Below are 14334 nucleotides of genomic sequence, written 5' to 3' on the forward strand. Positions count from 1 at the left end.
CATTCATGAACCTGCAGACTCCGATCATGACTAGTCTTACACTGGTATAACAACTTTAAAAAAATCATGTACAGTCATGTGCTGCATAACATCATTTTGGTCATGGAGATTATAACAGAGCTGAAAAACTGCTAGTAATGTCACAGTACAACACATTACTCGTGTTTATGGTGATACTAGTGTAAACAAACCTACTGCACTGGCAATCTTATAAAGTCTAGCACATAAAATTACACACTGTTTCTACAGCAGTGTACAGTAATGTCTTAGGCCTTCACATTTAATCACCACTCACTTGCTGACACCCAGAGCAACTTCCATTCCTACAAGCTCCATTCATGGTAGGTACCCTAGACAGGAGTACCATTTTTTACCTTTTATGTGTATTTTTACTGTACCTTGTCAATGTTTAGATATGTTCAGATACACAAATACTCACCAGTGTATTACAATTGCCTACATCCGTCATTATAGTAACATGCTGCACAGGTTTGTAGCCGAGGAGCAATAGGCCATACCACATGGACTAGATGTGCAGTAGGCTGGACCATGCAGGTTTGTGTGAGTGCACCCTATGATGTTCACACAACAACAAAACTGCCTAAGGATGCATTTCTCGAACTTACCCTGTCGTTAAGTGACACATCACTGTATTTAGTAAGTTATCAATGCTCTAAATTGATTTTGAAAGGCAGTTTTTTGAGGGTGAAGATGGGAATTCTCCCTCTTTCAGTTAACATAGGTTCCTTGGAAAGAGTCTTGAAGACATCTTCTTCCTTGGGTGCCCTGCTAGCGACTTACAGGGAAGGGCAGGGGGTCTGCCACTCACATAGGGCCTCCTGTAGCACCATTCTACAGTTTTTCTGACTCTCATTGAAAATTAGTGGGGAAATCAGTTGTTGGAAAAAAACCTGTCTTAGGTCTGGTCAGTGGCAAAAACAGAAGGATTCTGTAGCAGCCGCCAGAGATAGTTAACCTTTTCAGGGAAGCAGTATCACTGGCAAGTAAATGGTTTTACTTACTTGTCATTAACAAATGAATACATTAATAATCGTTCATCTATGAACTTCTTCCATTCTGGTTTTTCATTGGCCAAATCCCTGTAGTTATCATTGGACACAATTATGCCATCTGACTCAAAAGCCAGCTTCACGATGAACCTGTCGTCATAGCACACCACTCGCCTGCCCTGGACTCGCCGGGATGGCGTGAACACCAGGATTTTCTCCTTCTCTAATTTACGTAAAATTTCTTGATCTGAAAGAATAATAAGGGTAGAATTTCAGAAATAAATGCATACCTAACACATATGACAACTTTCATACAATGTGACCTTTTATAACGTGAACTGGATATATGTAATCATTTAATCAGGGATTATGATTTACGGTTTATAAATGTGCATAATTTATAACTCCTAATAACATTTTCTCTACAGGAATTTCAATAATAAAGGATTTAAAAATAGTTAAAAAACATAAACAGAATAAAACAAACATGACTGAGCAAATTCTGATTTTCATTAAATGGAGCTTTTGCTTAAGAGCTGGAGCCACCAGAATGACCAGATGAACACAGTGTCTTCCACGCTCCTACAACAATGCCATTCTAACAAAGCAGCTGTGTGGGGCTCAGGAGTGAGCAACAGAATTTTTCCTCCCAAGTTGGTTTGTGGGTTTTGTAGTTATTTTTTTCTACCTAGTGGATGTGATGGTGGGAGAGTGTGAAAAGAAGTAGTCAAGGTAGCAAAGGGAAAAATCTTCAAATGCAGAAAGTACAAAGAAAACGGAGGCAGTGAGGTCCGAGTGGTGTTATGGATGTGGCTACTATACCTGCGAAGCACGTGGTAACAAACACCAGCACGCTTGTGGGGTCGGACTGAGCAAGAGACCAGAGGTCATTACGTGGAGACAACAGCCGTAGATAGACAAAGGATAGGTAGAGTGCTCATTTTTGTCTTTGGTGGGCATACTCTTACAGCACTTTGTAACTCTGACTTGCTTTGTGGTTTAAAAAAAGGTGCTAGAGTTCGTATTTTGATTAATGATAAAAATTCTCTTTAGAGCATTCCTTCCTCCTACTTTTGCTCCTCCATCCTCTATTTTTCCACCATTGTAAATTCTGGCATACAGTGCCAGCTACCTACAGATGTCATGATTTTTTTTTTAAAAACCTCACTACTTCTCAGTGCTTACTAACTAGAGTTACTAATATTTTTTTTTCAATCCATTCTTCAACAGACAATTACTATATGCCTCCTCTGTGGTATGTATTGTGCTAGGGCTCAGGAGCCACCAAGATTAAGAATGACCTTTCCTCAAAGAGGCCTCAGTCTTACTGCATTGGACAAACATGTAAGCTAGGTGAGCAAGGGCTGTAACTGGCAGAGCAGAAGTATGAGCTGGGTGTGCAGGAAGAGGGAATGGGAGAGTTATGTGGCTCAGCTCAACTCCTAGCATACGGACTGATGATGCTCCTGACAAAGGAGGCCCTTAGGAGCAGAACAGTGGTTTAGAAAAGCAACAGAGCATGAATGGAAGAAATGTGGGTGTTAGAATCAGCAAATCATGGATAAATATCAGGTTCTGCCACTTTCCACATCTGGTAATCATAATCTGTTGAGCCTGTTTCTTCGAGTCCTCAAATGTAGTTGATAGGCTATGAGAAATAACTGGGTTAGCCAGTAAAAAAGCACTTAGCACAGTGCCTGCAAGCTCTCAATAAACAACTCTCAAAAAGTTATCTATTCCTACCATTTTACCACTTATTGTGCTCTTTAATTTTGTTTCATAAATGTAATTACTGATCTCTTTTAAAAATCAGAGAAAACCAATACAAAATCAAAACCCTAATCTCTATTATAGGCTTTGTCATAATTTTGTGTGCATCCCTGATAAACATTGTGGGGTCAGGCATCCTGTGTCATTTGTCTTCATATCCATCAGCACCCAGCCCCTGAGGCACGTCGGTAGATGTCTATGGAATGAATAAATGAACTGCTAAAAGATAAACACTCTGGAGTCTTCCAGTTTATTCATGAATAATCTATGGTACTTTATTATTTGTGAGGGTGTTTGCTCATATATGCTATGCCTTGATTCTCTACAAAGTGACAGGTGGATTAAGTGTGGTGGCCTAACAGTCATCATCATCTTGCTTAATTTGCATTTTTTTAACAGCTAATGAAGTTGAAAGGACACCAGTTAGGGTGACATATAAATAATCCTAACTTAAATAAATAATGGGTGCAGTAAAACGAGCAAATTAACTGAATCTCTAGTTCTTAGCACAGTACTTGATAACTTGATACATAGCTAGTGCTTATTAAAATTTGCTAAATAAATGGAAGACTGGCAAAAGCATTAGTCTGAATCTATGGCACTGACGACTTTAAAATATTTCTTATCAAGTTTCTTTTTTGGTGCAGTGAAGGAGTACTGGACTATTCAATTTACCAGGTATCATCTGGTTGAGAGTTTTAGTCAAGAGAATTATTACCCTGGGGCAATATCACCTAAAGCCCTCTGACGTTAGTTCTGGCATTTTACAAAATAAACTGCATACGGAGACAAAATAAACTAAACTCAGCCACACGTCATACTGAGTATTATCACTTTTCCTTATTCTTGCTCTCGTATTCCTGTCATGCATAAGAAGCTTTCAAGTCCTTTACATGCTTAAATACTGTTTTATCTTTTTTCATTTACTTTATCTCCCCTACAATTATCAAAGTATTGTAAGTTCCCTGCAGAAAATTAGAACAGAAAAAGTACTAAGAAGAAGGGAGAAATAAAGACCTCATAAAGCCACAACTCAGAGGCAATTACTATTAACATTCTGGCATATTCCCTTCTAGTCATTTTCTGTGTATTTTGTTCTTTCCATTGTTGAGATATATATATCTCATATATACATAATATATATAAAACATATATAATATATATGCATGTCTATGTGTGTGTATATACACACACAATAATAAAACCTGTCTTTTATGTAAAAGAGCATTTTCTCAGATAATTAAAAATTCTGCATAAATAGTTTAAAGCATATTTATCATATCAATACATCCTGATTTACTGAACCATTCTTCTAATGAATGTACACTTTGTTTCCATTTTTTTTCTATTTTAAATAACAAGGATTGCACTAAACATCTCTGGTCAAAAATATTCACCTATATTTCTGCTCATTTTCTTGGGACTATTCCTAGAAGAGGAACCAGTAGATCCAAGAGTATTAACATTTTAAGACCAATTGTTTTCTTGACAGGTTGTAACAATTTTGACAGCAGTGTATGAGTAACCCCCTCAGGGCACTGAGTATTGTCAATTTTGTAATCTACTAACTTGATGGGTGAAAAATAACAGTTGTTTAGATTTGCATTTAATTACAAATGAAGCTGCACTTTTTTCCTACTTATTTGACACTTGTATTTTGGAAGTTGTCTATTCCTGTCGTTTTACCATTTATATACTAGAGAAAGCTTTGTTTGTTTTATCATCTGAGATCTTTATGTTAAGGACATGGATTCTTTATTTGTTGCATATTTTTCTTAGGCAACTGGTAGATTTTCATTTTTAACGAAGTTTCCCAAAATGCAGAAGCTTAAATTTTGATGTAATCATATCTGTCTTTTCCTTTGTAATTTTTTCTAAAATTTTTAAATTTAGAAAGGTCTTCCCCCATTCAAAGACTATTTGTAGTCTTTAATGGTTTGAGTTTTGACAATAATTCTCCAACTATCTGGGATTTATTATTATATGGTATAAGATAAGGATCTAAACAAGGATACTTTTTCAAAATCGTTACCCAATATTTTGGTACTACTGGTTGAATTATATATACCTCTCTGTTTTACAGTTTATATAGGCTAGGTTCTGAGTCCATGGCTTAGGACTCACCATTACTTGCCTATTCATTCTTGTGCTAAATCAATAATGATTTAATAATTTATATCTATAATTATATTTATAAATTATTATATAATTATATATACAAGTATATAATTTATAATATTAATAACTTATAAATATTTTACTGGGATCAGGCCATTTCCTTCTACTTGACTAATAGCGTACCCCAGGGGCTTATAAATCTTTTTTGAACTGTCATTAGTGTCTGACTGCCACCCAGTCTTTTTTATTTTATTTTATTTAGAATATTACAAGGGCACAAACATTTTGATTACATACATTGCTTTCGTACCATTTGAGTCAAGGTTATAAGTGTGCCCATCCCCCAGACAGTGCGCACTGTACCCGTTAGGTGTGAATTTACCCATCCCTCCCCCCCACCTGCTTGATTTCCGATGAGTGTTATTTACATATGTGCACATGAGTATTGATCGATTAGTCCCAATTTAATGGTGAGTACATGTGGTGTTTGTTTTTCCATTCTTGTCACATTTCACTTAGAAGAATGGTCTCCAGTTCCATCCAGTTTAATACAAGAGGTATTAGTTCCACCTAGTCTAATTTCATATAGCATATGAGAAAACTAGAGTTCAAAGAGGTTCATTGTGTTGCTCATAGTCTTCACAGCTAGTCAATGGCAAAGCCAGAATTTGAATTTAGGTCTCTTGACTCCCAGGATGTCTCTAAAGGTCAGAATTTTACAGTTTCAAGTCAAAGTTTCCACAAAAATGACAAAAAACCAAAACTGGTTTACGTAGCAAGGATTAATGTTTAGTTAACATAATAATATAGTTTTCAAAGTTGAAAACAACTTTCACATTCCACTGAAAAGAATGTGGTAGTCATACAGATTGAGTAAACAGAAACAGATTCTGAATACTCGACAGTGCAGATATCTGCATAGGTGTTACAAGAAAGCTAAGAACAAACAGCTACCTGCAATGAACTTACCTGTGATGAGAGCATCAGGCCGGGATTGTTCTTTTCTCCAAGCAGGAACAAAGACTGTAACATCTTTGTGGCCTCTTTCCAAAAACCAATCCACTGCTAATTTTATTCCTCGGCAGGAAAATACTTCTTTGTTTCCATGGCTGAAAGGTTATTTTAGGATACTTAAAACACACAAAAAAACTGAATTCAATTTAATTAACTCAAGTTTATAAACAGAAATGATCACATAATTACTAGAGTAATAAGCGATGTCAAATTTAAGATGGAGCTATGGAGCTCAGAGAAACATTATGATAACTTAGTTGAAAATCAAGATCTGTGTGGAAAAAAATAAGAAAATTGAGATGATGATGATTATTTTGTAGAGAAAAAGAAAAGTGAGTTTTCAAATGTAAAGTTGTAAAGGTTAACTAATCAGAAAGATACAAGCTCTTTTTGATCAGGTTGTAGGGGGGAAAAAGAAAGGGCTTCAACCATAGCAAGAGTAATTTTAGTCAAATGTAAAGAAGTCACAGAGAAAAAAATCTGTAAAAATAGTGGGATGGAATACTTCTGAGTTTCTAAACTTCCTTCTCAAGAGTTCTTACCCATGTATTTCAATCTAATGACTAAGTAATGCACTAAATTTATTAGGTGGCCAACGTAAAGCAACATACTACACTCTCACTGAAAGGAAAAACATGTTCTCAATGCTTAATCTCATACAAGAAACACTTTCCATATCCTGCAGTGAAAAGACACCTAGTTTCTGTTCTACAATATTGTGTTGGACAAGGATTAATGATGACAAAAGGGCATTCAAAATTGGATTAGCAGTCTTAGTGCTTAAAAGAAAATGCCCAACTAAGAGTGTAGTCATTCAATAAGTATTTATCTAGCCCTAGGCTCTGCTTGTACACTTTAACCTAATAATTCAAATACACCCAGTTAGAATGGCTTTTATTAAAAAGTCCAAAAACAATAGATGCTGGCATGGAAGCAGAGAGAAAGGAATGCTTAAACACTGTTGGTGGGATTGCAAATTAGTACAACCTCTATGGGAAAACAGTATGCAGATTCCTCAAAGAAATAAAAGTAGACCTATCATTTGATCCAGCGTTCCCACTACTGGGTATTTTCCCGAAGGAAACAAAGTCATTTTATCAAAAAGACATCTGCACATGAATGTTTATTGCAGCACAATTCACAATTGCAAAGATGTAGAATCAACCCGAATGCCCATCAACTCATGAGTGGATTAACAAAATGTAGTACATGTACATGGTAGAATACTACTCAGCTATGAAGAAGGATGACTTAATGCCTTTTGCAACAATATGGATGGAACTTGAGACCATAATCCTAAGTGAAGTATCTACAGAATAGAAAAACAAACATCACATCTACTATTAAATTGGAACTAACCAATGAGCACACATGTGCATAGAGGGAAGTATAACTCAATGGAAATCAATTGGCAGGGGGTGGGTAGGGAGAAGGAGAAGATGGGCAAAAACCTACCTAACGGGTACAATGGACTCTATCTGGGTGATGAGCACACTTATAACCCTGACTCAAGCATTAAAAAAGTGATCCTTGTAACAAAAAACATTTGTATCCCCATAATACTTTAAAATAAAATAAAAAAACCTTATTCAAAAGTTATTCTGCTTTGAATACTTATTACTTATGTTCTTTTATAGTTTGAGCTCTGAAGGCTCCATTTGTTATCTATAATGGAGACAGATACTTTTTCTTCTTGGTACTAAGGAGGGCTGAATGAAATAATGTAGGTAAATGCTTTGTTAACTTTTAGCATAAATCAAACATTAGGCATATCAATATGCTGTTCTAGGGTCCCCTGGGAAGCACTAGAACCATATAATGTTAATATTTTTTAGTACAAAACAGAAATAAATCAATTTGCTTTGTAGATGTCAAAGGCTCCAAATACAAACACAGAGCCTATTTGTGGTTCCACAGACCTGTCTTAATGGTCCAGGGCAAGATTAGAGGTGAAATCAGATGCACTAGCAGTTTCACAAAGCGGGATAAGGAAAGGGAGAATTTCAGGTCATTTTCTAGGTAAGAAGGGCTATCTAATAGCCTGGGCAATGCCCCAGCAAAAGGCACAAAGTGATGTTAAGTTTCATGGAAAACACTGAAATTTAATCAGTCTTCTGAAAAACTAGAAAATTGTATCTCTGGAGAGAACATATATACCACGTATTCCTAAATACAAAAACTCAGCTTGCTAAAACTGTACTATATTTTTACTTTGCATTAATACTTTGAAATCTATTGTATTATGCTTTGCTAGTAAACTAATAATATTTGGTTTACTGAAAGTTGAGCACTTAATTGCTTCTGTCTCTAAAGACAGGCCTGCATAAGCATTTTCTTCCTGGTGATTTCATTTGGTAAGGGTAACTGTCACATCACTCACTGTAGAAATATAAGATTCCATTTCCTAATTAAAGAACTTTCACTTTCATAAAATGTGTATAAACAGCAAACCACTTACAATCATGGGACAATGATTCTGTAGATGCTAAAACAGGATATTGGACCATGCAATTCTGATAATAAGGGTTGTTCTCATTATCCTCTCCCTCCACAAAGCCTCATAGGAAGAAAACAAGAACGAGGCTGAAAAGTGGCACATTGTGAATGGTAAATAGAAACATATAAAGAGCCTGAGTTCCTAAGCAGATGGACCCACATCCATCTCCAATCTTGTTATCTGAGAAAAAAAGAATCCTCCATTTGTTTGAGCAATTGTAGTCAAGTTTTCTGTTATTTGCAGCTGAACGTATCCTTAATTGCTATACCTGGCAACCCAGAAAACAAAAGAAAACTGGCACAGCTCTATTAACACCAGGAAAAAGAATATATTTTAAGGCAAAATCATTATTAGGGATAAAAAAGTTATTACATAATAATAAAAAAGGAACAATTCATAGGAAGCTATAGTGATTTTAAACTCAGTCTCCGTATTAGTTATACAAAAGATCACAGCATTACTAGGAGAAATAAACAAATCTACAACCATACAAATTGACAGAAGTAGAAAACATTTAATAAAATAGATGATTTAAACAATCAATAACAAGCTTGATCTAATGGATATATACAAATCCTGCACAAAATTAAAGGAAAAAATATTTTCAAAACCACATGGAAACTTTGTAAAATTGGCTATGTAGTAGGTCATAGAACAGATTTCAACAGATATTAGAAATCTGAACCATACACACAATATTCTTTGACCAAAATCCATTATTACATTGCTGATATAAGGTTCTTGTTTAAAATTTAGTGTTGCTACACAAGCAAAATCAATTTACAATTTTAATTTAAAAAGATCCAATTTGTAACAGCAACAAAAACTAAATCTTTTAAAAAAGATATGCAAGAGCTTTATAGAGAAAATTAAAATTGAAAACATGTATTAAAGAGAAGACCTAAGTAAAAGGAAAAATATACCATTTTTAATGGATAGTAAGACTCAATTTATAAAGATTGCAATTGTTCTCTAACTAATCTATAAGTGCACTGCAATTAATCTGTAAGTGCACTGCAATTCCAATCAAATTCCTCAAAGGCTTTTTCATGGAACTTGGGAAACTGATCCTAAAATTAATATGGAAAAACAAAAGGCAAGAATAAAGTGACATTACAAGTCAACGAGGAAAAGATGGACTATATTCAACAAATGGTTCTAGGGCAATTGGTTATTTATATGAAAAAAGTAAAATTGCATTTTTATCTCACACTACATACAAAAAATAAATTGTAGACAGATCAAAGATTTAAATATGAAAAGAAAAATTTTAAAACTTTTAGAAGAAATTACAGGAGACGTTTACATCAGGATAGGGAAATACTTAAAACATGGAACTACCTGCTATCAAGGCACAGGTTGATATATTTGAACACACTGAAGTTATACAAAAAGACTTCATGACAAAAATAATGTCATAGACTAGGAGAAGATATTTGCAACATATAAAACCAATCAAGAAGTTAGGAAAGTACTCTTATGTATCAAAAAGTGTAGCCAGTTTTTTTTAAGGCAAAAGATATGAACAATCAATTCACAGAAGAGGAAACTCAAATGACCAATGAACATATGAAAAGATGCTCAATAGTAGAGAAATGCAAATTAAAGCCAAAATGAGACACTACTTCACACTCATCAGATTGGTAAAAATAAAGTCTGCAAACACCAGATGTTGCCAAGAATATGTGAAAGTAGGAACTCATACATTATAGGTGGGAGTGTAAATTGGTATAACTATTTGGGAGAGCAATTTGGCAATACTTTATAAAGTTGAAGGCGTGCTTTCTCTAAAACATAGTAATTCTGCATCCAGGTACAGTATAACCCCACAGGAACTTAAAATTATTTATTAATGCAATTAACAATAGGCTTTCATCCTCTCCCCAGCTTTAGATCACATGTGGGGGCAGGCTAATGTTCTTCCCTTCTACATGGGGAAGGAAAGGCATGTGCAGGGGGAGTCCCTGCATCATCAGGACTTTCCCAGCCAATCTATCCATAATCAGGCCAAAAAATGAATGCTAACTAGGAAATCCCTAGAATGGTTGCTGTTGTCTTGGTTGTTCCTGTCAGCCACCAAGACTCAGAATCATCCCTAGTAATATTTAAACCTGAGCAGGCAACTACCAGGTGGCTCCAAACTGTGGATGGGACTTGGACAGACTACGGGAGGTTTTAGGAGAGTAAACTTAATCTAACCTTACTGAGGCACATTGAAGGATGTGACTAATCTTATGTGCTAGACAGCATGTACGGCGGGGGGGCGGGTAACTGCTGGAGGCACTGACAAAGATTATAAAATCAGAGATAGCCTGACTAGAAATTGTGACAAACAGGATACCCGATAAGTGCAACATAACTACTAATGCAAATGAACAGTTGACTATTTACTAAAAAAGGACTGTATCTTTAATTTCATATAAACAGAGAATACATTCACCATAGCTTTGTAGCCACTTATTATCTGCATGTATTCAGGGTTTTTTTCTTTTTTCTTTTTGCTCAGTAGTAAAAGGCTAATTCCATATTTACGGACTAGCATGTTCCTTTGGGTCTCAATTTCTTTTTTATCTCAACAATTTGGCAACAAGGATGATTGGTATACCCTGAATGAGTCCTTTTGCTCAGTGAATTTGTTGGAGGATTTGTGGTCACCTTTGATTAGGTAACAGATCCTGAATGTTTGCTAAAAAGTCTCCCTCCAACTACTTTGGCTCAGTGGGATAGGGTTCTCAGGGAAAATTCCAACCCTCACTAAAAATTTTGAGTTACTGTTGAGCAAAATGGGTAACATAGGCTTGAAGGTCCCATCTGATTTGCTCCTGACTTCAATGATAGAAAAATATGAGAAGCCCAGAATGTTGTCAGTAGGTCTCTTTCTTAAAAATAAAAGTCTATTTCACTCCATTACATTTGGAATAGATATAAAAATCCTGCTTTGCAATGGTCAAAGGAAGGTTCATTTAAAGTAGATAGATAGGTATATTTACAGAGATTCTTGAAAAACTGCACTCAAAATAAAAGGATTCTTGGTATCCTTGTATCTCAGAAAATAAAAGAATGCAGGAGCTGGATGAGCACAACAAATGAATTAAGAAACTGGAGGAAAAGATTAAGTAACTGAAAGCTCCTTTCTCTTTCTCCACGTTCTTGACCCTTCTCTGTTGTTGCTCCTGCTTTTTCTACTTTCCGTTACCCTTCTTTGCCTCAATCTGGGACCTAGAAGAGTGGGGCAATAATCTTTTGGAGGGATGGATGGTTCCTAATGGCTACAGTATCTGGGGATAACTTCCCCTTGGAAAGGGGAGAACTGCTAGCCTTATTAGAATATTCTATTGTGGATTCCATCTCCCAAACTGCCCTGAACTGAACAGGCAAAACACAGGTAAGGAAGCAGGAATGATGAAGAGGAAGGAACAAAGAATCTGCGAATTTGGATAAAGAGATTGTCCTAGAATTAAGGCACTAGGTTGGCAAGTGGCTGCCCTGGTAACTTGGATGAGAGGGGAAACAAAAGGAGTCAGGATAATAAACAGCAAAATGAGACTAAAACTACAGTGCCACACAAAGCAACTTATTTTTCGTTTCAATGTAAAGAAAATCAGCTCTACCCCTTTGGTGCTCCAGTAACTCAAATGCCTTTTGTAATAAGTAATCCAGAACTGCCGGGCACATCCGAGATGATGAAAGTACATATTCCCTTTCTTCCCAGCTGATTTTACTCACCTTAAGAGTTATTTTCCAGTGCTCCAAAAAGATCTGGAAAAATTTGCCAAGGTGCTCTGCAGCATGTTTTCAGTCTACCGTCCTGTGTGCGAGGACATATGCAGGCTTCTGCATGAAATGCTGCCTCTGGCTGATTCTGCTTGACTAAAACAGGTATGACAGGGGCAAATTACAAATAGCCCCCCTCATAAGGGAATGCCAGGAAGCTGACCACTTCCTCACACAACTCAGGCTTCTCCTCGTGCCTTGGGCACCCATTGTATGCACTGCGGATGGCAGGTGCAACCTTTCCATAGTCAGTAACCTGGGGGAAGCTGCAATACTGCTGCTGGATGCATGCCCTGTTGATTTTTACCAGTGGTTCGCTGAGGCATTTTCTAAATTAACAAGGACAGATTTAGGGGCAGATCAGAATAGACCCTTAGTCCTTTTCACTTTTATGGCAGCCTTATGATTGGGAATTCAAGCATGAGTAAGAGAAAAGGTATTTGCATGGTAAGGACAGACAAGTTTCTCAGGTATTGGGAACAGCAACCCAGGTTTGGAAAAAAAAAATGGAGAAAGATAAAGAAGACAAAGAAACTTAAGATGGTAGTGTTACTTGCCCAGTTAGAATTATTTACAAAGGGAGCAAATCCCTTCCTGGGACAACCAGCAGATAAGAGAAGACAGACCCTTAGTGAAAAGCCAGTGGGCCGCTACTGCAAGAAGCCAGGACATTGAAAAGAGGATGCAGGAGAGACTGAGGAAGATGAAAGGGATGCAACCAACCCACCTATAAAGCTTGACTGGCAGCTCCAGACACGCTTCCCCTCAGGAAATCAGACAGGAAATAACTGGCAAATGGTGCAAACTAATGAGCAAAATTGTCATAATGGAAAAGCCTCAGTACTGGGAATGGGAGAAACTCATGTTTGCAGGGCTTCTTGCTTTAATCTTTTCCTGTCCTGTTATGTGGAGATTAAAGCCATGAATTCTGCAATTTCTTTCTTGTTTTATTCTGACCTAGAAAAACAAATTGTGGGTTTCTCTTGACAATCTTCTACTTTTTCTTTCTCCTCTGAGAGTCCTGAGCAAATAGATTCCTCTGTCAGAGGAACACACCTCTCTCTCTTGTTTCTTAATGCTGTTAATCTGTTCAGAAGGTACCTGCTGTGTAAACTAAGGGCTACCATATTCTGTGCTCTAAGAAGAGTATTTTTGAAGCTTCTAGGGCACAAGGCACCCGACGTGGTAAATACGTGCTCATTTATACTGATAGTAAGTATATATTGGGGGGTCTCCCATGCCATGGGCCAACTTTGGAAGAATAGAGGCTTTCTAATCAATGGCAAATAAAACATCACATGGCAAACAAACTGCTGATTTATTAAAGTCATTGAAATTTCCCCAAGAAATTTCTATAATTTTTTTCAGAGCTTATACCAGACAATAAGATGAAATTAATTTGCAGACCAAGCTGTGAAAAGGACTACTAAGGTTTGGACTGTGTTAATTGAAGTCCCATTACTTCCATCCAGGGATGCCTACTCAGTTTCACACAAATGCAACTCCCTATGAACTAGAAAATTGGAAACCAAGGGGAGCTAAAAGGAACACAAATTATCTTGATACACAAACATATTCTTCATAAGACTTTCACTACCATAACTTTTTATTATTCTGTAAGTTCACTCTGTCACACAGGTCTGTCAAGATTATCTTTAATTTACTCATATTTATTATAGCAATATATCTGAAAAGCACATAAGTTCTACTTTTCTGTACTCAACAGAGGAGCATTTCCATAAGAAGTCAAAATAATATGATGCTTACTATATCCTATAACACCATATATAATTGCCACTAGAGAATTAAAGTATACTTGCTTAATTAATGCCATTAAACTAGCCATTTGTGATGGTAAATAGACTATTAAGGTATATTTTGTAACACAGAGAAAAAATCAGAGGACCAGATACTTTAATGTGATTTGCCCTAATCTGAGACCTAGAAGAGGGGGATGATGGGCCAACCACTCCATCTGCCATATCTGAAAAACATAATTTCACATATTACATTTTCTTCAGGTATATATAGCAATACCATTAACTAGGCTAACAACAGAACAGGAAGGGCTATTTTAGAAATATAACTGTTATCTTCTAGTGATAGACATGAGGAGTACTTGAAAAACATGGAGAAATCTACAAAGGGAAT

General features: G+C 36.3%; 1 protein-coding gene across 2 annotated transcripts in view; it reads right to left on the minus strand.

The window, feature by feature from the left end:
- ZC3H12C (zinc finger CCCH-type containing 12C) overlaps positions 1 to 14334 on the minus strand; it is a 74477-nt gene that overhangs the window by 9976 nt on the left and 50167 nt on the right. For both annotated transcript variants that reach the window (XM_045556650.1, XM_045556651.1), the window contains exons 3-4: positions 5868 to 6007; positions 1023 to 1257 (exon numbers count right to left, since the gene is read on the minus strand). In XM_045556650.1, the coding sequence (XP_045412606.1) occupies positions 1023 to 1257; positions 5868 to 6007 (375 nt within the window). The remainder of the gene's footprint in view (positions 1 to 1022; positions 1258 to 5867; positions 6008 to 14334) is intronic.

The sequence above is a fragment of the Lemur catta genome, chromosome 7, assembly GCF_020740605.2.
Source record: "Lemur catta isolate mLemCat1 chromosome 7, mLemCat1.pri, whole genome shotgun sequence".
NCBI classification, from domain to species: domain Eukaryota; kingdom Metazoa; phylum Chordata; class Mammalia; order Primates; family Lemuridae; genus Lemur; species Lemur catta.